General features: G+C 47.8%; 1 protein-coding gene across 4 annotated transcripts in view; it reads right to left on the reverse strand.

Moving 5' to 3' along the window:
- The window catches only part of LOC123751506 (heat shock protein 75 kDa, mitochondrial-like), a 629,800-nt gene that overhangs the window by 509,692 nt on the left and 95,646 nt on the right, over positions 1–24,462 (reverse strand). For 3 of the 4 annotated variants that reach the window (XM_069300450.1, XM_069300451.1, XM_069300449.1), the window contains exon 6: positions 7,351–7,393. In XM_069300450.1, the coding sequence (XP_069156551.1) occupies positions 7,386–7,393 (8 nt within the window). In that variant the 3' untranslated portion in view covers positions 7,351–7,385. Of the gene's footprint in view, positions 1–7,350; positions 7,394–18,499; positions 18,737–21,955; positions 22,087–24,462 lie in introns of those variants that run through there. The other variant, XM_069300448.1, reaches the window with a different exon arrangement.

The raw sequence follows: 24,462 nt of genomic DNA on the forward strand, positions 1-24,462 counted from the left end.
AACATATGCCAGGTATTGAAAGCGGCATTTGGTCACATTTGACCCAAACCTCCCTTCTGTTTTCAAAATATCCCAAACATCCAAATTTCGAGGCCTGAGCCATATTTTGGAGCCAAATTCTGGCTCTCTGCACGTATTCGCAGTTTGATATTACAACTTTTTATACCCAACATATGCCAAGTACTGAAAGCGGCAGTGAGTCACATTTTGAACAAACTCCTCTGCAGTTTTCAAAATATCCTAAATATCTAAATTTCGAGGCCAGAGCCATATTTTGGAGCCAAATTCTGGCTCTCTGCACGTATTCGCAGTTTGAAATTACGACATTTTATACCCAACTTATGCCAAGTACTGAAAGCTGCGTTTGGTCACATTTGTCATAAACCTCCCTGCAGTTTTCAAAATATCCCAAACATTCCAATTTCGAGGCCTGAGCCATATTTTGGAGCCAAATTCTGGCTCTCTGCACATATTCGCAGTTTGAAATTTCGACTTTTTATACCTAACATATGCCAAGTACTGAAAGCGCCGTTTGGTCACATTTGACCCAAACCTCCCTGCAGTTTTCAAAATATCCCAAACATCCAAATTTCGAGGCCTGAGCCATATTTTGGAGCCAAATTCTGGCTCTCTGCACGTATTCGCAGTTTGAAATTACGACTTTTTATACCCAACATATGCAAAGCACTGAAAGCGGGCAGTGAGTCACATTTTGAACAAACTCCTCTGCAGTTTTCAAAATATCCTAAATATCCCAATTTCGAGGCCTGAACCATATATTGGAGCCAAATTCTGGCTCTCTGCACGTATTCGCAGTTTGAAATTACGACTTTTTATACCCAACATATGCCAAGTACTGAGAGCGGCAGTGAGTCACGTTTTGCACAAGCTCCCCTGCAGTTTTCAAAATATCCCAAATATCCCAATTTTGTGGCCTGAGACATATTTTAGAGCCAAAATCTGGCTCTCTGCACATATTCGCAGTTTGAAATTACGACTCTTATACCCAACATATGCCAGGTATTGAAAGCGGCGTTTGGTCACATTTGACCCAAATCTCCCTTCAGTTTTCAAAATATCCCAAACATCCAAATTTCGAGGCCTGAGCCATATTTTGGAGCCAAATTCTGGTTCTTTGCACGTATTCGCAGTTTGAAATTACGACTTTTTATACCCAACATATGTCAAGTACTGAAAGTGGCAGTGAGTCACATTTTGAACAAACTCCTCTGCAGTTTTCAAAATATCCTAAATATACCAATTTCGAGGCCTGAGCCATATATTGGAGCCAAATTCTGGCTCTCTGCACGTATTCGCAGTTTGAAATTACAAATTTTTTATACCCACATATGCCAAGTACTGAAAGCGGCGTTTGGTCATATTTGTCCCAAACCACTCTGCAGTTTTCAAAATATCCCAAACATCCCAATTTCGAGGCCTGAGCCATATTTTGGAGCCAAATTCTGGCTCTCTGCACGTATTCGCAGTTTGAAATTACGACTTTTTATACCCAACATATGCCAAGTGCTGAAAGCGGCAGTGAGTCACATTTTGCTCAAATTCCCCTGCAGTTTTTAAAATATCCCAAACATCCCAATTTCGAGGCATGAGCCATATATTGGAGCCAAATTCTGGCTCTCTGCACGTATTCGCATTTTGAAATTCAACTTTTTATACCCAACATATGCCAAGTGCTGAAAGCGGCAGTGAGTCACATTTTGCTCAAATTCCCCTGCAGTTTTCAAAATATCCCAAACATCTCAATTTCGAGGCCTGAGCCATATTTTGGAGCCAAATTCTGGCTCTCTGCACGTATTCACAGTTTGAAATTACGACTTTTTATGCCCAACTTGGCCCGGGTGCAGGCCCAGAAATGGCCCGGGTGCAGGCCCAGAAATGGCCTGGGTGCAGGCCCAGAAATGGCCCGGGTGCTGGCCCGGGTACAGGCCCAGAAATGGCCCGGGTACAGGCCCAGAAATGGCCCGGGTACAGGCCCAGAAATGTCCCGGGTACAGGCCCAGAAATGGCCCGGGTACAGGCCCAGAAATGGCCCGGGTAAAGGCCCAGAAATGGCCCGGGTAAAGGCCCAGAAATGGCCCTCGTAAAGGCCCAGAAATGGCCCGGGTAAAGGCCCAGAAATGGCCCGGGTACAGGCCCAGAAATGGCCCGGGTACAGGCCCAGAAATGGCCCGGGTACAGGCCCAGAAATGGCCCGGGTACAGGCCCAGAAATGGCCCGGGTACAGGCCCAGAAATGGCCCGGGTACAGGCCCAGAAATGGCCCGGGTACAGGCCCAGAAATGGCCCGGGTACAGGCCCAGAAATGGCCCGGGTACAGGCCCAGAAATGGCCCGGGTACAGGCCCAGAAATGGCCCGGGTACAGGCCCAGAAATGGCCCGGGTACAGGCCCAGAAATGGCCCGGGTACAGGCGCAGAAATGGCCCGGGTACAGGCACAGAAATGGCCCGGGTACAGGCACAGAAATGGCCCGGGTACAGGGGCAGAAATGGCCCGGGTACAGGCCCAGAAATGGCCCGGGTACAGGCCCAGAAATGGCCCGGGTACAGGCACAGAAATGGCCCGGTACAGGCCCAGAAATGGCCCGGGTGCAGGCCCAGAAATGGCCCGGGTGCAGGCCCAGAAATGGCCCGGGTGCAGGCCCAGAAATGGCCCGGGTACAGGCCCAGAAATGGCCCGGGTACAGGCCCAGAAATGGCCCCTGGTACAGGCCCAGAAATGGCCCGGGTACAGGCCCAGAAATGGCCCGGGTACAGGCCCAGAAATGGCCCGGGTACAGGCCCAGAAATGGCCCCTGGTACAGGCCCAGAAATGGCCCGGGTACAGGCCCAGAAATGGCCCGGGTACAGGCCCAGAAATGGCCCGGGTACAGGCCCAGAAATGGCCCGGGTACAGGCCCAGAAATGGCCCGGGTACAGGCCCAGAAATGGCCCGGGTACAGGCCCAGAAATGGCCCGGGTACAGGCCCAGAAATGGCCCGGGTACAGGCCCAGAAATGGCCCGGGTACAGGCCCAGAAATGGCCCGGGTACAGGCCCAGAAATGGCCCGGGTACAGGCCCAGAAATGGCCCGGGTACAGGCCCAGAAATGGCCCGGGTACAGGCCCAGAAATGGCCCGGGTACAGGCCCAGAAATGGCCCGGGTACAGGCCCAGAAATGGCCCGGGTACAGGCCCAGAAATGGCCCGGGTACAGGCCCAGAAATGGCCCGGGTACAGGCCCAGAAATGGCCCGGGTACAGGCCCAGAAATGGCCCGGGTACAGGCCCAGAAATGGCCCGGGTACAGGCCCAGAAATGGCCCGGGTACAGGCCCAGAAATGGCCCGGGTACAGGCCCAGAAATGGCCCGGGTACAGGCCCAGAAATGGCCCGGGTACAGGCCCAGAAATGGCCCGGGTACAGGCCCAGAAATGGCCCGGGTACAGGCCCAGAAATGGCCCGGGTACAGGCCCAGAAATGGCCCGGGTACAGGCCCAGAAATGGCCCGGGTACAGGCCCAGAAATGGCCCGGGTACAGGCCCAGAAATGGCCCGGGTACAGGCCCAGAAATGGCCCGGGTACAGGCCCAGAAATGGCCCGGGTACAGGCCCAGAAATGGCCCGGGTACAGGCCCAGAAATGGCCCGGGTACAGGCCCAGAAATGGCCCGGGTACAGACCAAGAAATGGCCCGGGTACAGGCCAAGAAATGGCCCGGGTACAGGCCAAGAAATGGCCTGGGTACAGGCCCAGAAATGTCCCGGGTACAGGCCCAGAAATGGGCCGGGTACAGGCCTAGAAATGGCCCGGGTACAGGCCCAGAAATGGCCCGGGTACAGGCCCAGAAATGGGCCGGGTACAGGCCCAGAAATGGCCCGGGTACAGGCCCAGAAATGGCCCGGGTACAGACCCAGAAATGGCCCGGGTACAAGCCAAGAAATGGCCCGGGTACAGGCCCAGAAATGGCCCGGGTACAGGCCCAGAAATGGCCCGGGTACAGGCCCCGAAATGGGCCGGGTACAGGCCCCGAAATGGGCCGGGTCCAGGCCCAGAAATGGCCCGGGTACAGGCCCAGAAATGGCCCGGGTACAGGCCCAGAAATGGCCCTGGTACAGGCACAGAAATGGCCCGGGAACAGACCCAGAAATGGCCCGGGTACAGGCCCAGAAATGGCCCGGGTACAGGCCCAGAAATGGCCCGGGTACAGGCCCAGAAATGGCCCGGGTACAGGCCCAGAAATGGCCCGGGTACAGGCACAGAAATGGCCCGGGTACAGACCCAGAAATGGCCCGGGTACAGGCCCAGAAATGGCCCGGGTACAGACCCAGAAATGGCCCGGGTACAGGCCAAGAAATGGCCCGGGTACAGGCCCAGAAATGGCCCGGGTACAGGCCCAGAAATGGCCCGGGTACAGGCCCCGAAATGGGCCGGGTACAGGCCCCGAAATGGGCCGGGTCCAGGCCCAGAAATGGCCCGGGTACAGGCCCAGAAATGGCCCGGGTACAGGCCCAGAAATGGCCCTGGTACAGGCACAGAAATGGCCCGGGAACAGACCCAGAAATGGCCCGGGTACAGGCCCAGAAATGGCCCGGGTACAGGCCCAGAAATGGCCCGGGTACAGGCCCAGAAATGGCCCGGGTACAGGCCCAGAAATGGCCCGGGTACAGGCCCAGAAATGGCCCGGGTACAGGCCCAGAAATGGCCCGGGTACAGGCCCAGAAATGGCCCGGGTACAGGCCCAGAAATGGTCCGGGTACAGGCCCAGAAATGGCCCGGGTACAGGCCCAGAAATGGCCCAGGTACAGGCCCAGAAATGGCCCGGGTACAGGCCAAGAAATGGCCCGGGTACAGGCCCAGAAATGGCCCAGGTACAGGCCCAGAAATGGCCCGGGTTCAGGCCCAGAAATGGCCCGGGAACAGGCCCAGAAATGGCCCGGGAATAGGCCCAGAAATGGCCCGGGTACAGGCCTTGCAGGGGGGATTGGGACAAATGTGACCAAACGCCGCTTTTAGTACTTGGCATATGTTGGGTATAAAAAGTCGGAATTTCAAACTGCAAATACGTGCAGAGAGCCAGAATTTGGCTCCAAAATATGGCTCAGGCCTCGAAATTGGGATGTTTGGGATATTTTGAAAACTGCAGGTGAGTTTGTGCAAAATATGACTCATTGCCGCTTTCAGTACTTGGCATATGTTGGGTATAATAAGTCGTAATTTCAATCTGCGAATACGTGCAGAGAGCCAGAATTTGGTTCCAAAATAATGCTAAGGCCTCGAAATTGGGATGTTTTGGATATTTTGAAAACTGAAGGAGAGTTTGAGACAAATATGACCAAACACCGCTTCCAGTACTTGGCATATGTTGGGTATAAAAAAGTCGCAATTTCAAACTGCAAATACGTGCAGAGAGCCAGAATTTGGCTCCAAAATAATGCTAAGGCCTCGAAATTGGGATGTTTGGGATGTTTTGAAAACTGCAGGGAGGTATGGGACAAATGTGACCAAACGCCGCTTTCCTCTCTGGGACTTGTTGTCAACGTACATGGCGCCCCTGCTCTGGGACGCGTCCATTAGGGAGGATCTGGCCTCCCCTGATGCTGTGAGCCCCTGGGTAGCTGCAGTGAGCACACACTGGCCCAAAAAAGCCAGCTGAATTCAAAGATGAGCTCCAGGCGAGGTGTGGAAAGAAAGTCCTGCCTGGAGCGTTCAAACTGCGCGTCAAGATGGCCGACCTTTCGGGCGGGAATCTCCTCCACAACGAAATCTTTTATTGTAGAGCTGTTGACAACATACTTTTATCTCAACTTAAGTTTTCGCCACCCATATTTTTTTCTCATATGGAAAATACATTATCATCTTCACTATAAATAACTACTATAGCGTGTCATTTCTGCTCACACTCATCTCTAAATGAAATGATTACAAATATTTCCCAAGACATAAACTGCCTCATCCATCCCGCCTCTTCCCTCATTCCAAATCCACAAACCCACCAACAATCCTCCAACTTCATGGGAAGGTCAAGCTTCCCATGACCTTGGAGTCATTGGATATGGGTTTGTGGATGACCTGACCTAGCAGTTTATGCCTTTGGGGAGATCTCCCCCCCCCCCTGGCATATGCATTAATGATATATAATGCATATGCCAGCCAGTCCAAGTCTAATCTTAAGATTGTTCTCCTATCTCTCAATTTATTCTTTACCTACTCTTCACAGCAAGTCTTTGTCACTTACATTGAACAATATTCTAAGTCTTCACTACCCCAAAACTTGCCTCGCCACCCAGCTTTTACCTTATCATACATCTTTGCTACCCATCATTTCGTTTGTATTAAACATTCAAGGTTAAATGTTTGCCCTTGATCACCAGCAGTAATTGAGGATACAGATGTAAGCTGATTGGAGAGTCGCGTTCTGAGTGTAAACTAGTAGAACGTAAGTCAAGAAACTGCAGATGGCCTATTGTCCTGCACGTGGCACTTCCTATTTATATCCACCTACACTCATTCATATACGTCTAACCTAAGCTTCAACCAATCAAAGATTCCTATGCCTATTATGATCCAGTAATATGGATCCAGTGATCCAGTAGTATGATCCACAATCGATTTGAGAATGGTCCAGGACGGACCGAAACGTTGTTGTCCCTTCACCTTCTAGTGTGTGGTCTGGTCAACATACTTCAGCCACGTTATTGTGACTCGTCGTCTGCACATGATCCAGTAATTTGTTACACAAATCCACAACCCAGTTACCAAACCAGTATTTACCCAGGTATTTCCTAAATCTGAACTTGTCTTCATTTAAAGCCTTATCAATAGCTTCCTTGTTATGCCCATTCATCTACTTGTACACTTCAATCATGTCACGTTAAGGTTTTTCCAACATCTCTTCATACGGAAGCTTTCTAATTTGCGGGATTAACTTTGTCATCCTAACTGACGTGTTCTAGTGAATTATGTCCATTCTTTAGCATGGCGATCAAAACTGAACGGCATAATCTAAATGGGACCTAAAAACTATACGTTAATAAACCCAGCCGACTTATTGCTAACTCTTCTATAAATAAATCTATGGGAAAGAAAAGCTCTCAGCCTGCTAACAAGAGTGTACAAATCCACAAGGGCCGGGACGAGGATTCAAACCTGCATCCAAGACATCCCAGACGCTGCCGTAATCGACTGAGCTACGACATGGTCAAAAGGAGTTGAAACCGAAGTTCTACTGAAATTACTGGATCCTGCAGCCTCTCCGAGGCACAAACCAGTGTTAGTGTAACAAGAATGTAAAGTTTTCTACGTCCATCTAGTTCCACCCGCTCCTCCCCAGAACTAGTTGTTAAATAAGCACTTTACCTTGACTCTTCTGATCCAACACTTGTCCACACGTGTCACACTCCTGAAAAAATATTTTTTACATATATTAAGGGCAAGTATAAGTAATTATCAAAAGAATACACCAAACCAGGAAGGCTATGTAGCACCAGGGTAAGTATAAACAGTTTATTTTAAATACAATCGAGTAAGAAAATACAATTATGAATTTCAAGAACACTGGAACCAATCACTGGAAAAGGTGAAATTGCAATAGAGATTAATTACAGATTGTATCAACAATAGCGAGTAGGCAAGACTGATAAGACTGCAATAGCCTAATGAAATGCATTTTTGTCTCCGACTCATGAGGCTATGGTTAAGCATCAATGCTCTTTTAAAGTTACATAGAAACACATTACCTTATTAGGGTCTTCCACTAAAACAAACCTTTAGCTAACCTTAGATAAAAGTACTGTGTATTATTAATTTATATAGCTGTCTATTAGCCTAAATTATATAAATAACATGTTTAAAACCTCTTAAGTACAGTATATGGTCTCTGAGCACTAAACTAACGCCAGAAGCCTAGTGATTACATTGTCAAAAATGACCATTTACAGGTGAATTCATTTTACATCGCAGAGTAAACAAGATGCAAACAATTAACATCTTCCATCTATTAGATAAACAATTATCTAGTCGTCCCTTCACTTTCTAGTGTGTGGTTTGGTCAACATATTTCAGCCCCCGTTATTGTGACTCCTCGTCTGCAATCATCTTCCCCATTTATCTGCACAATTGCTATCCTGCTATGACCACTCCATCGCCCTAGTCGTTAACACTAAACAATCTAGGGCGACTTGTTGCTGAACATTATATGCCACCTTTAGCTAAGCTACAAGACACCGTGTACATATTATGAAACTACCTTTAATGTCATAATGCAGCAGTTTGCGCGCTCAAAATACAGATTGACAAACTCCTCAGGAACCGTAGGGGAACTTTTGACAAACCGCCGGCTTCCTGTTGCCGTAGAGGGCACCATGGAGAAATGGTGGCCCTCTGGTAAATTTAAGTCAATATTACCTAGGAGTTATGATGTACCAGCCATTAAACATCTGGGACTCACAGTTAATATGAAAACAATCCTAAGAATAGTTAAACGAATCATTGACTTAAACGAACAACATTGAATATTGAACTGTACATGTCTCTTGTGGCCCCATCTGGCCTACTGTGTCCTAATATGGAAACCTCACTTCAAAAACACATCAATGATTTTTAGCTTTGGATAAAGTTCAAGACAGCAACAACAATCATGCCAGAACTTGTTCAACTGTCACTACCTCGAATCTTTGAAGGACTAACACTATAAATGTTTAAATTGTTATAGATTTTGATAGATTAGCCTATAAATTTTCCAAGAAATTACCTACTTAATATTATCTGTTAAATTAAGGACCTGCCCGAAGTGCTGTGCGTACTAGTGGCTTTACAAGAATGTAAACACATAGTGCTATGTACTCCTTGTCACCTGTCCTCTTAAAAATAGCGTCGCTTTTGGCCGTTTACCCGTATGGCCGAATATGGTCGTAATTTGAAAATGAAAACAAAATGAAAATAAATTTGGGATTTTTTTTTTTCAACAACAATAAGGTAAGGGTCCTCTGATAGGTTAGGTAGGCAAATTCTAAATTCTCATAAAGTTTCAAAACGTTATGAAAAATGTTAATGGAAAGAATCCTCTTCTAAGCTTGCCGAGTAAGCCGGACGACTCAAACAGAAAACGGAACAGTGCCTCACTTTTGTGAGTCGATTTCATTTCAAATTACGTCCAAATTTGGCCATAGCGCCGCGCATACCAGCCAAAAGTGACGTTAGTTTTAAGAGGACGGGTTGATCAGAAACCCAATATAACTTGTAGTTATATAAATAAATAAATAACAGCCGAGGCCTTTGTAATACTGACCAAGTTGGAGGTCATTAATACAGACCACTTCTCTAAAATGTCATATTTGACACAGACAGGCTGGACAACAGCTTCAAGCTCAACAAGCCACAATGTAACACAGAAAATAGATGTGTTGTTTCCCCCATAGGATTATTAACCCATGAACCCGCTTAACCACTCAAGTCGTAAATGCCGAGTCATTTCTCTTGTTCACAATATACACAAGACAAATCCTCAATAAAATAAGGGTGGAGGGAGTAGGAAGGCTGACCTTTGACAAGACGCCGCCGTCTTGTCCCCGTCGAGGCCACTGTAGATGGTGGCCCTTAGGTCAATTCATCATAGGAGCCCTTGTGGGATATTTGGGGCTTGATTCTGATTATTTAATTATTAATGTAGTAAATTAAATTACGAAGGACCACCCACTTTTAAAGTAAAGAGGGAAACTGAGAGTTTCTGATCATTGGATAATTTCTAGAGGAACCCAGTGACTATGGATATAACTAGAAAACATGATAATAATAATTAATGGACTGTATTATTAAATGAAACAAACCTCAAACACCTACATTGGGGGGTTATTACTGGAGGTAAGTACGTCCAGGAATTAGTGTGGTTCGTTCACTAATTCAATTAATAATAATCTAATCCTATAAGGTAATGTTGAAACTAATATCATTCACATAAAGAAGAATATAAATATGAGCATAATAATGAGTTACAGTAAATCATACATTAATCTCAAAGCACTCTGCACAAATTAAATTGCAAAGGAATGGAAAAAAAGGAAATAAATCTTAGCTTGACGAAGATTCCTTTAGTAAGCCATAGAAGTCCTCTTATTCTCCAGACTCGGTACACTAACGAGTGGAACGGGCTAACATGGATGAAGGCAGCATGAGGAATTCTTCTCTCGGGCTGCAAGATAAATAATTTCCAGTAGCAATTGATTTAACTACTCAATTTATATTCAAGAATATTAAGAATTTACAGATGACAAATTTAATCACCTGTTATTAGGTGTTATCGCGCTTCTTAACGAACAATCACCCTGCTATTATCATACTTCTACCTGATGCATCAAATAAAAGAATACTTAGCTGTGGGCACTGTATAAGTATTAAGATTGCTGTATTTCGCATCCCAGGCTCCGGTGAACCTATCCTGGATAATGATGCGCTTCAGCTGGCTGATCACGTGTCGTCAGGAACCAAGTCAAAGGGCTCCTTATTTAACACCAGCACTAGTTGAAGATATTATCTGCAAGGTTATTCACGCCTCACAGTGGCAGCTTTCATCTGTGGATGGATAACACCTGCCCTATTTGCTGGGCAATGGCGTCTTCTTATGAGTACGGTAAGCGCAGTTCTGCTTCCTTTCGGCTCTGCACGTGTCCGCGTATTGAGGAGGATGGCGTCCCTCCAACCCACGCCGAGTCGGCGTTCATAAAACAAATTATTGTCTCGAACATTAATATTTCTCGCATTTGCGCTTGAAACGTTAAAGACTGGACGGGTTTATTATTTAGAGGAACAAAATATTATTATTTACCAATCTAAGAATAGTAAATATAAGGGAGAGGAATTAATGTCTCCCCATGGCATTCATTGATGACGTTAACTCTATCGCGAGGTAGACGCTATGATTCTAACGCTCTATTCGGCTTTTAGTTAGAGAACAATTCGTCTGCAATCAGTTGTCATACAGAATGCTTTAATTATGGAGAATCGTATTTAATTCTCACACAAATTGGATATAATGTGTTTACTGTAAGGAAATCTGACGTAATACTGGCGTCAGGTGACGTGAGAATTCTAGCCTAATGCACAGATGAATTATTAGTACATGAGAATTCTACGAGTTGTTAATTTTACTTACTACAATATTTAGTATGGTTAGTAATAAGTAATAAGAATACAACAATGTTGTATTCGGTGTTGGAAATATCCAACAGCCCTTCTCCTTCCATTCATTCTGAATCATGCTCATCATACTAACCTGCACCCCCTCAACCCCCCCCCCCCCACCATCTTCACACAATCTGTGGCCAACATTTTTCGTTTCATTCAGATTTTCATCAAAATATGTCGAAGATTTCTCTTTGGGTTGTTTTAAGGGGCCTGACAGCCGAGTGGACAGCGCTTCGGATTCGTAATCCTGAGGTTCCGGGTTCGATCCCCTGTGGAGGCTGAAACAAATGGGCACTTTCTTTCACCCTGATGACCCTGTTTACCTATCAGTAAATAAGTACCTGGGAGTTAGACAGCTGCTACCCAGCAAACAATTTTAGGTTGCCACAACATATCTGGAAAGTATTTGAAAGTATTGGAAACGTTTGTTTTATCGTATCAGATACGATATTGTGTGTGGACTTAAATAGGTTTCCAAAACTTATAACCAAGACATATGTATCTAACACTAATTTGAGATGTTGTGGCAACTTTACACTCCTAACATGAGTCATTCATAATCCATTCATATACCAATATGAATCTCTTATGAAAGGTTTGAGCCAATAATCTGAACCATTTTCACATCTTTGTGTTTAAAGTTAAGTTTCTTGAAATTAAATTATATTTTATATTATATTATTTTTATTATATTTTATATTATATTATTATTTTCAATTTAAATATTAAAACCAATTTAAGGGTAAAAAAAATCTAATAATTTATATTTCTTTTATTATTTACTAACAATTAAAATTATTTACTAACGGAGAGAGGGGAGGCTGGACGGCGGAGAGTGGCGGACAGTGGCGGACAGTGGCAGCGGTGGCGGATAGTGGCGGCGGGCGGACAGTGGCGGCTGGCGGACAGTGGCGGCGGCGGGCGGACAGTGGCGGCGGTGGCGGATAGTGGCGGCGGGCGGACAGTGGCGGCGGTGGCGGATGGTGGCGGCGGGCGGGCGGACAGTGGCGGCGGGCGGACAGTGGCGGCTGTGGCGGATAGTGGCGGCGGGCGGACCGTGGCGGCTTTGGCGGCGGTGGTGGACAGTGGCGGCGGGCGGACAGTGGCGGCGGCGGGCGGACAGTGGCGGCGGCGGGCGGACAGTGGCGGCGGTGGGCGGACAGTGGTGGCGGCGGGCGGACAGTGGCGGCGGTGGGCGGACAGTGGTGGCGGCGGGCGGACAGTGGAGGCGGCGGGCGGACAGTGGTGGCGGCGGGCGGACAGTGGTGGCGGCGGGCGGACAGTGGTGGCGGCGGGCGGACAGTGGTGGCGGCGGGCGGACAGTGGTGGCGGTGGCAGACAGTGGTGGCGGTGGCAGACAGTGGTGGCGGTGGCAGACAGTGGTGGCGGTGGCGGATAGTGGCAGCGGGCGGACAGTGGCGGCGGTGGCGGATAGTGGCGGCGGGCGGACAGTGGCGTCGGGCGGACAGTGGCGGCGGGCGGACAGTGGCGGCTGTGGCGGATAGTGGCGGCGGCGGGCGGACAGTGGAGGCGGCGGGCGGACAGTGGAGGCGGCGGGCGGACAGTGGTGGCGGCGGGCGGACAGTGGTGGCGGCGGGCGGACAGTGGTGGCGGCGGGCGGACAGTGGTGGCGGCGGGCGGACAGTGGTGGCGGCGGGCGGACAGTGGTGGCGGCGGGCGGACAGTGGTGGCGGTGGCGGAGAGTGGCGGCGGTGGCGGACAGTGACGGCGGTGGCGGACAGTGGCGGCGGTGGCGGACAGTGGCGGCGGTGGCGGACAGTGGCGGCGGTGGCGGACACTGGCGGCTGTCTGGCGGTGGCGGGTGGCGGCGTCTGTGATGAGTGGTGGCGGCTGGCGGTGGTGGGTGATGGCGGCGGCGGTGGTGGGTGGTGGTGGCGGCGGCGGCTGGTGGTGGAGGGTGGTGGCGGTGGTGGTGGTGGTGGGTGGTGGTGGCGGCGGCGGCTGGTGGTGGTGGTGGGTGGTGGTGGCGGCGGCGGCTGGTGGTGGTGGGTGGTGGCGGCGGGTGGTGGGTGGTGGCGGCGGGTGGTGGGTGGTGGCGGCTGTGGTGGGTGGTGGCGGGCGGTGGCGGGCGGCGGCGGCTGTGGTGGGTGGTGACGATCGGCGGTGGGGGGGGGGCTGGTGGCGGCTGGCGGTGGCGGCTTGCGGTGACGACTGTGGCAACGGGCGGTGACGGCTGATAGCGGGCGGTGGTGGCAGCTGGTGGCAGGTGGTGGTGGCGGTGGTGGCGGCTGGTGGTGGCGGCTGGTGGTGGTGGCGGCTGGTGGTGTTGGCAGCTGGTGGCGGTGATGGCGGCTGGTGGTGGTGGCAGCTGGTGGCGGTGATGGCGGCTGGTGGTGGTGGCGGCTGGCGGCTGGTGGTGGGTGGTGGCAGGTGGCGGCTGGTGGCGGCTGGTGGTGGGTGGTGGCGGGTGGCGGCTGGTGGTGGATGGCGGGTGGCGGCGGGTGGTGGGTGGTGGCGGCGGGTGGTGAGTGGCGGTGGAGGGTGGCGGCGGCTGGTGGTGGGTGGTGGCGGCTGGTGGTGGGTGGTGGCGGCTGGTGGTGGGTGGTGGTGGGTGGTGGCGGGTGGCGGTGGGTGGTGGTGGGTGGTGGCGGGTGGCGGCTGGTGGTGGGTGGTGGTGGGTGGCGGCTGGTGGTGGGTGGCGGCTGGTGGTGGGTGGCGGCTGGTGGTGGGTGGCGGCTGGTGGTGGGTGGCGGTGGGTGGCGGCGGGTGGCGGCTGGTGGTGGGTGGCGGGTGGCGGCTGGTGGTGGGTGGCGGCTGGTGGTGGGTGGCGGCTGGTGGTGGGTGGCGGCTGGTGGTGGGTGGTGGGCGGCGGCTGGTGGTGGGCGGCGGGTGGCGGCTGGTGGTGGGCGGCGGGTGGCGGCGGGTGGCGGCTGGTGGCGGCCAGCTGGGACACACCCTTCACCACTGAAGGTCTGAGAACAACTAACCATATGTCTCTCTCACCACCACCAGCCTAGTGTTGCCAGCTCGCGCTCTCAAAATGTTTCCTTCAAAGATTGTATATTATCTTTGAACAACAAGTTTGATTATCAAGGAAATAATGCATATATTATTGTCACATTAATACTGTGCAATATCTTATTACATTCCTGCTAAATAATTATAATTTGAAACAGGACAAAAAATCCAACATATATATAAAAACCAACATTAGAGATCACGAGGCCTAGGCCTCTCTTGTGACCACACATCCTGCCTCCCTGGCCTGCTACACTCACACACCTCACACTCTTAACTCTCTCATAATCACTCTCACTCTCTTACTCTGTCACTCTTACTCTCTGTCACTCTTACTCTCTGTCACTCTTACTCTCTGTCACTCTTACTCTCTGTCACTCTTACTCTCTGTCACTCTTACACTCTGTCACTCTTACATTCTGTCACTCTTACACTCTGTCACTCTTACTCTCAATCACTCTTACTCTCAATCACTCTTACTCTCATTCTTACTCTTACTCACTCTTACTCTCAATCACTCTTATTCTCATTCTTACTCCTACTCCCAATCACTCTTACTCCCAATCACTCTTACTCTCAATCACTCTTACTCCCAATCACTCTTACTCTCAATCACTCTTACTCTCAATCACTTTTACTCTCAATCACTCTTACTCTCAATCACTCTTACTCTCACTAACTCTCAATCACTCTTACTCTCACTCTAACTCTCAATCACTCTTACGCACTATTACTCACTCTTTCTCTCAGTCATCCTTACTCTCATACTCACTCTTACTCTGTCACTCTTACTCTCTGTCACTCTTACTCTCAATCACTCTTACTCTCAATCACTCTTACTCTCATTCTTACTCTTACTCACTCTTACTCACTCTTACTCTCAATCACTCTTATTCTCATTCTTACTCCTACTCCCAATCACTCTTACTCCCAATCACTCTTACTCTCAATCACTCTTACTCCCAATCACTCTTACTCTCAATCACTCTTACTCTCAATCACTCTTACTCTCAATCACTCTTACTCTCATTCTTACTCTTACTCACTCTTACTCTCAATCACTCTTATTCTCATTCTTACTCCTACTCCCAATCACCCTTACTCCCAATCACTCTTACTCTCAATCACTCTTACTCCCAATCACTCTTACTCTCAATCACTTTTACTCTCAATCACTCTTACTCTCAATCACTCTTACTCTCACTAACTCTCAATCACTCTTACTCTCACTCTAACTCTCAATCACTCTTACGCACTATTACTCACTCTTTCTCTCAGTCATCCTTACTCTCATACTCACTCTTACTCTGTCACTCTTACTCTCTGTCACTCTTACTCTCTGTCACTCTTACTCTCTGTCACTCTTACTCTGTCACTCTTACTCTGTCACTCTTACTCTGTCACTCTTACTCTGTCACTCTTACTCTCTATCACTCTTACTCTCTATCACTCTTACTGTCATTCTTACTCTGTCACTCTTACTCACTCTCAGTCACCCTTACCCATTCATACTCACTCTCACTCTTACTCTCATACTCTTACTCTCAATTACTCCTACTCTCAATCACTCCTACTCTCATTCTTACTCTTACTACCAATCACTCTTACTTTCAATCACTCTTAATCTCATTCTTACTCTTACTCTCACTCTTACTCTTACTCCCAATCACTCTTACTCCCAATCACTCTTACTCTCAATCACTCTTACTCTCAATCACTCTTACTCTCATTCTTACTCTTACTCACTCTTACTCTCAATCACTCTTATTCTCATTCTTACTCCTACTCTCACTCTAACTCCTACTCCCAATCACTCTTACTCCCAATCACTCTTACTCCCAATCACTCTTACTCCCAATCACTCTTACTCTCAATCACTCTTACTCTCAATCACTCTTACTCTCAATCACTCTTACTGTCACTAACTCTCAATCACTCTTACTCTCACTCTAACTCTCAATCACTCTTACTCTCATGCTCACCCTTACTCTCAATCACTTTACTCTCACTCTTACTCATTCTGTCACCCTTACTCTCACTCTTACTCACTCTGTCACTCTTACTCACTCTCAGTCACTCTTACTTATACTCTCTCTTACTCACACTTACACACTCTCTGGCACTCTCACTCACCTTCAGTCACTCTTACTCACTCTTACCCACTCTCGCTCACTCTTACTCACTCTAGTTAATAAGAACACGCCAATATAAGACAACAAAACCTTTTCAGATTCTTTCTCACCACTTTCCAGCAACTTTTAAAATTTATATAAATTATCTTAGGGAATAATACATAAATTATATATTTAAACATGATATTAGTGTTTAGTGGAATGCATAAGGAGTCAAATTGTGTTAAAAAGAGCGATTTTTAGAAAATTTGGAAAACTACTTTTTTCTGTTCATATTATAACTAAATGGATTTTAAAGGTTTCACTCAGCCAATATATATCATTCACAATTTATTAATGAATTTTACAAAAAAACACCATAAATTTTATATTTAAACATGTAAAAACTATTTGTTTTACATTTGGAAGAAAATAATTGTAGAAAAACAATTTATAATTAAACCTTTGTGTTTGGATTTTTTGAGTAAAAGTTTCTCAAAGGCTCTCCTGCACCATTCTCAATGCAAATCATTCCCACACCTATGGGAAGAGATAGGCGAACATTGTGTAGATGATTTGTGTTTGCTGGGTATGGGCTGCTTCCTGGGGATGTGTAAGAAAAAGAAGGCCTGGTCGAGGACCGGGCCGCGGGGGACGCTAAGCCCCGAAATCATCTCAAGATAACCTTAAGATTGCTGGCTAACTACTGGCATGGCTATTAAGGCCACCACAAGCGCCCTAATGACTTAACTAGCGGGTACACCTATGGCTGCCACCTGACAGTCACCTCTATATTTTCTCTAAATACATATAATATACAAAATAATAACGAATAACAACATGAAGTACACACCCCGAACAATCCTTCCTATATTATCATTGATTAATGATATCTCTAACACATTTATTTTTTGCTCACTGGTAATCAACGTGACCCTTGCCAGGCGGCGGCTGGTCGACAAATGAGCCACACATTAAGAAGTGGGACTCCCAGACGCGCCACTCACCCTTACTTCACCATAATATCTAAACTGTCAACCTCTAATACAGTTAAGCATCTGACCACCAGAGGCGCTAATGCTTCCCTGCTATTACGCCATCCATATAATGATTGTTCTCATTATTCATTGTTGCAACATTTAAATACATTCAACACACTGTAGTGACAGTGTCAGATGCAGGCGATGAGTCACAATAACGTGGCTGAAGTATGTTTACCAGACCACTCACTAGAAGTTGAAGGGACGACGACGTTTCGGTCCGTCCTGGACCATTCTCAAGTCGATTGTGAAGAGGAGGTAGAGACAGGCAATAAATAGGCAAGAGAGAGCTGAGGAGGAAAGTAAGGTGTAGGGGATAGTAGTAATAATGAGAACTGCAGAAGGCCTATTGGCCCATACGAGGCAGCTCCTATTATAACCACGGAAGGAGATAGTAATAGGAATAAGAAGAGGATAGCAAGGGAGCGTAGGAGAAGACAATGGACAGAAAAAGGTGAGAAGAGAGAAAGAAAAGGAAAGAGAAAGAAAGATAAATGGAAGGGGTAAGCTTATGTTAAGTCACGTTTGTTAGAAAGTTTAGAGCATTTGAGTATATACTGTGAAAGGGAAGAGTCCACAGCAACAAAGCCAGGACTCAAGTTCATGTTGGGTACATTGTGTATTAGAGCCGATTCTACAAGACGGCGTCTGTGTAGAGTAGAGGCAGGAAAGATTATTTTGTAGGAAGACCAATCAATGGGATGATTAGAATCCCTCACATGGCAGAAGAGAGTATTGTTAGTGTCTGCAGACTTAACACTTCTCTTGTGTTCTTTAAGTCTGTCATTCAGTGTACGGCCAGTTTGCGCAAATGAAATTTTTTTGACCATCATTGTTTGCCGTGATCGCCAACATGGTATTTAGAAAAAGTTGATCTGCTGCTGACCTCTTGCTAAATCTCTCCACTAAGTGACATTAGACGCTGGATGAATCATAGATCAGCAGTGTTGTTGATCTAAATATAGCAGGTGCATCTGAGTGGGTCTGGATTAGTAGGAAAGCATCACACACTAACCCCTATCAGTCACCATTCTGCAATATAAAAAAAATCCCCCATGCTTTCCACATCACTTTTAATACAGGAAATATGGAGTGGATTAACAGGAATGAGAGAGGACCAAGTCAGAGAGAGAGAGAGCTGAGGGTCAAGGAAGTCTATGTTCCCTCTCTATTACAGGCCAAAACAAAAATTCATACCTTGGATTAATTTCCAACTGAGGCTGCAAAAGTGAGTATCTGGTCTCTTTGGGTACTGTGTAAATTGAGTGCGTACGAAGTGTCTTGCTGCACCCATCTCTTCCACAGTGATGACACATGGATGCGACTCCAGACGAGAAGTAGCCTTCACTCCCCAACATCGTCCAGCCAACACAGTTTTTAACCAGTCCATAAATTCATTTGCTTGGGAACGACGAAGACTACTCTCAGCTGACACTGTAAAAAAAAATTGGACACAATTTATATGTTATATGCAATAAAAACCCAGAGTTGAATTTAATGAAACGCCATTTTCTGGGTGAGACCTGGAGGCTCCCCGGAGCTTACTAGGCTGATATGCTAATGTCAGCCTTTGGCATCAGTCATGTGTATGGAGTTCTGTGGGCCTACCGGGGACCACGAGGCAGAACCTGGCCCCCTCAAAGAGAGGGCCAGGCATGGGGAGCAATGGCCTATAGAAACCCTCGTGTGGTTGGAAGCATTCTATGTCTGCCATCGACCAGGTCAGGCACCCAGAAAGGTAAGCATCCCAAAACAAACCCCTATTCTGGTGAAATTATTGATACCACAAGCCGAACAAGTGGATAGAACTCCCCCTAAAAGAAACGAGCATGACGTCACACGTCGCCGTGCCGCTTTCTGCACAGCTGGTGGGAGCCTCAGACCCCCTACGCCGGCTATCCACCCTTCAGTTCTGAGGCTGGATGTCAAAACATGCAAAAAACTGCCGACCAGAGGGAGGGAGGGAGGGATGCCGGGGAGCCTCCGGGTCTCGCCCAGAAAATGGCATTTCATTACATTCAACACTGGTTCTCTGGGGGGAGCCCCTCCGGCTCCCCAAAGCTCCTCAGAGCTACTTACCAAACGACAAAAACATGAGGGACTTACCCCAGAGGCAGTTGGCACTCACCCCTCAAAGCGAAGTCGAGACAAATGGCTGCAACCATCGACCCAAAGCAACACAGGCCTCGGATCATTGACCAAGTAGCGCGCTGCCAGGACCCTGTCCGACCGCCAAAATCTCCGCACCCGAATCTCGGCCCAAGACATGTTACCGAAGACGGCAGCAATGAGCAGCAAACTTACGAATGACGTGGCCACGGGGATAGACCGTAGGCTGGCTAGACCGAATAACCCTACAGACGACCTGGGAGACTCGAACCCTGGAAAAGGGAAGGAGGGAGGCCGGATCAACCCAAAGCGAGTAACCCGATACAGAAGCCGTGGCGCGCAAATGACGGTGGAGAGCCGCAACCAGACAACACATGATGCACCCACAGCCTGACCAACCAAGCATCAACAACCCAAGGCCCCTCCGGAAAGCAGCCATCTCATTCTTTGCCAGAAAAGAAGAAGTGGGACAAACTGCAAAAGTGCTGGTGCAAATCATGAGGCATTACGAGCAGGGCAAGTACGGTGTCGACCCATTACAGATGAGGCCACCCCAGGTGGCACATGCAACCCGGCCTCAGACTCCACCTATGGCCTACCTCGACCAACTCATGGGCATAGCTCTCTTCCTGGCCAGAGCAGAGCACCCGGACATTCTCTGAGAGCCAATCTGGAAGGAGCTCAAGGAGGCTCAGCAAGCCTACGACAGAACCCAAGTGCCGACAGGCCCGAAGGTAATCCACCACAAACAATGCCAACAGCGAGGGAAATAACATGAAGCTGCAGCTCACTAACTTTTGTGAAAAAGGGCGGAGCCAAAGATAGGCATCAAGGGGCTCAAAGTCGAGACCCTTTAAAACCTAGAACACTTTCCCAAGTCCACGCCACTCCAGCATGCAGGGATCGGCAAAGCCGCGCCAAGAAAAGTGAGAAAAACAATGGGGTGTCAGCTAGCCAAAACGACCGAAAAACCTTGGAATGTACCAAATAGGATAAGAAGGACCTGAACTCAAAACAGGCCAGGGCCAAAGCCAAGGAAAAAACTGGGCCACACAACAGAAGCTCATGCTCCTCCAAAGGGGAAGACATGAGGACAGAAACCTCCAGAAAGATGCCTACCCCCAGGGAAACCCAAAGGAACCCCGAAAGCAAAATTGAGAGGGAGTCGAACCCAAGTCTAAAAACGTACAGGTATGAAATATCCCACTCCTGCATAAAAATACCATGCATGAGTATGAAAATATCCCACCCCAGTAGGAGTAGGAGTAGCCTGGGAGAAGCTTCGGCACAGCTTGTTTTAACAAAATAACTGGTCACACAGACCACAATGCACCCCACCAACCAAAACACTTCCAAACCAAGGAAAAACAAAGTCACAGATTTACTTATTAAAGGCTTTAATATATTTAATTTATTTAATAACACAGATTAAAGGTTTACCTTAAGGGCGAGGACCACCACAAGTGAGGAAGCCCCCCTGAAAGGAGTGTTGACTGAATGCCCCCAGGGAAAGATAACCTTCACCATGCAAGGCTAGTACTTACAGAGCGCACAGGGAAGGAAACCCTGAGCACATGCAGTTCCAGTACACTAAACTCCTGGCTCACGCACACATCCCTATAGGAACACACCCCCTCAAAAGCAAAAATACCAAAGAAAACGGATACCAGAGCCAGAGCAAAGTGACTACCAGGCCCAGGCATCAGTATAGAACTAGACTCTGCACGGCCTGGCTGACCCAGGCAGGTGGGGGGGGCAGACTAGTGAAGAAGGGTGGGCAGACTAGTGAAGGGGGGGGGGGCTAGTTTTACAAAATTTTGTTTTCATTGTGGGGGAGTTCGTTTGGGAAATTTTAGGCTACGGTTTCGTTTTAACCATGCAGTAGTCTGTTTTGATTTGCTTATCTTGCTAGGAGCCTTCCCTTGGATGGTGGAAAAGATGATAAACTTTACATTTATTTAAAGTATTCACAGGCCATTGCTCCCTGCTCCTCTCTGAAGGGGGGGGGGGGCAGGATCTGGCTCATAGTTGTTTTGTTGCATAAGATTCGCTCCTTGGAACAAAAAGTTCCAAGTAGCACGGGCTATGGTGAGCCCGTAGTGGACTTTTTTCTCATAGTCCACAGAAGGCCAACAGAACTCTGCAACTGATGACACCTAGTAGTATGGCACTTATTCAGTGTGATAGCTTCAGAGAGCTGACAATTTCCCTCACAGAAAATACAATAACAAAAGCAGTATTACAAATCAAATTAATGATTTGAATGCACTTGTGTGCAAAGATTCAATGCGCATTATGGAATTTTAATTAATCCAGATTGTAGATGAATTTAGACAATTGGAAAATTACGAGAACAGAAAATTATGGGACACCAGTTATTTCACATTAATATACAAATTAACAGAGGAGGAGAATTACCAGTAATATCAGATTTTTTTTTAAATTTTCACCAAAGAATGAATAAAAACTTATAAACATAATGTTTTTCTATGTCGTCTTAGCAGCCAGTTAGAGAAGTTATACAATAGTTGTTAAGTTTCTTACTTCCTTCGTTATCAACTGCTTCTTTATCCTGACGCATTTCTTTCTCTACAGAAACAATTTTCCTGTTAGTGAATTCATGTAGCTGCATGAGAACTACTTCATCATAGGGGTCGTAGCAGAATAACACTTCCACATTGCGTTCCTGCATAAGAGAAAAAGAAACACATTAACTGCTATATCCTCAGTATCATAATTCTAAGAACTGTCCAGCATTGCAAATATCACTAAATTATTGTATTGAGTGGGACACCTTAAACCTAAATGGTTCAGAGATTAAGGTGTGGATGAACAAGTAAGTCTGTTTTAGGCCTGGAACAGTTCCACACCGGCTAGTCTTAGATGATATAACTACTATTTGAGTCTTATTATTTCCACAACCTATTTTTTTCAGGGGAAAGCCCCTAGTGGCTCCCTGAAGCTACTATACTGATATAGCACCAAACTACAAGGTGCCATCAGTTGTGGAGTTCGTATTGACAGAACCTGACCCACCTCACAGGTGCAGGGAGCAAAGACAGTTATGAAAAAAATTATGTCAACTTATTTCTGTTTGCCACCACCAAAGCAAGGCACCTAGAAAATCAATGCAACAAAATAGACCACAGCCTCAAAACCACTAAATGAACAACAATGTAAACAAACAATTGAAAATTCATGAAACTTGAGCTAGTTCATTTGCCCCCACCTCCCTCAACATTTGGGGGAAGGAGGGAGGCAGTCAGGTGTCAGCCAACTGCTCCACCCTCAGTTCTAATGCTGATATGTATGTGCCTAGTTCCTCTCTCATTGTTCTGACTCTGGTCTTGGTTTCAGCTCAGTGGTGTTTTGCCCTCGAGGCTTTTTCTGTGTATGGTTGTGCAACGTGAGCCAGGAGTTTAGTGTTCTTAGAGCTGCATGTGCCCAGGGCTACCTTCCATGTGCGCTCATTAAGTGCTGTCCTTGCGTTGTCAGGGTTCACTCCCTAAAGGGGTCTCCTTGCTTGTGGTGGCTCTCGCCCTGAAGGTAAGCTTATTGTCTTGGATTGTCAGTCTCTCCTTGGGTCGAGTGTGTCTATATGCTGGTGGGGCGCACTGAGGTAGGCCTTCCAGATTACCATACCTGGTTTGGTCTGCTATTCTCCTGTGTTCCACGGTCGGGTATCTTGAGAGTTAGTGTACTTAATTTGTAATTCGGTCCTTTTATGGCCTTTATTTTTCATTGTGCCCTCATTCCTCTAAAGGGGGGTTTATTTGTGCCATTCCTGACTTAATAGGTTTACCTAGTGTCTAGGCATGGATGGTCCCCTTTTTGGTATCTCTCTTGCTCTTTCTGGTGGTATTGAGTGTTAATAGGGAAACCTATACAATTATATAGGAGTTACCAGCATAGCAATAACAGTGCCTGGGCATACCTGCAGGGAACATTCATCCTGCAAGCCCTGGAAAACCCCTATGGGTTTGGTGGTCCTTGTGATCTACCCATCATCCCTGCTCTCACTTCGAGCAAATTTCTGGGTTGCGCACCATCCATGCTTTGTGGCAATGCTCAGTTTGTTTGCCTCCACTGCTACCTGTTGGGTCTGTGACACCTTTGGCCCTGAGTCATGAAGGGGATGCTCCCTTCAAGTTGCTCTACTCTGCCAATTTTGGAGGGGCTTCTGGCAGCAACTGCTGGTGTCTTTAGTTCCTGGATTGCAGCAGTCAAGGTTTTGTCCCCGGTTTGAGGTCCGGGGCTAGCAAATGATGCTTGTCTCATGGAATAGGCGGTGACTTTGTCCATACCTCCTTTTCCTTCTTTCTCCTTTGGGCAGGGAGTTTGCCCTTCTTTTCCCCTGCCCCTGGCCCAGTAGCAGGTTTAGGATTGAGGTGGGGTTTTTCTTTGGGATATCCCTTCCTTCAGCTACGAGGGTTGTCCCTTTCAATTCGAGTGTAGATACAGTTGAGCCTTCTCATCTTGCCAAGGTTTCTGGGTACTCCTTTTTAGTTCCATCACACAAAACAATAAAAAAACAGATTTGAATGTAATGAAACGTCATTTTCTAGGTGAGAGCCCGGAGGCTCCCCAGAGCTATCCAGGCAGATATGTATACAGTATTATTACACTTTGGCATCAGTGTGAATGAAGTTTTAGGCCTACCAGGGACCACGAGCCAGAACCTGGCCCCCTCAGAGAGGCACGAGGAGCAATGGCCTATAGAACTGCATATGTGATTTGCAGGATTCTATGTCTGCCATTGACCAGGCCAAGCACCCAGAAAGGCAAGCGCCTCAAAACAAGCCCCTCTTCTGGTTAAAACCACTACTGAAACTAACGAGTGGACTGAACTCCCCAAATGAACACGAGCATGATGTCACATGTGCCATGTCACTTGTCTGCTCAGCTTCCCCCCCCCCCAATCCCAGGGATGGGGAAGGGGGAGCCCCAGACTCCTCATGCCAGCGATCCACACCCCAGTTCTCGGCTGATGTGATAAGGCTCAGTCGTGTGGCTCCAGCTCCAGATTCTCTCTGTTGTGCTATGCCTTGTGT

The sequence above is a fragment of the Procambarus clarkii genome, chromosome 44 (genome assembly GCF_040958095.1).
Source record: "Procambarus clarkii isolate CNS0578487 chromosome 44, FALCON_Pclarkii_2.0, whole genome shotgun sequence".
Classification (NCBI taxonomy): domain Eukaryota; kingdom Metazoa; phylum Arthropoda; class Malacostraca; order Decapoda; family Cambaridae; genus Procambarus; species Procambarus clarkii.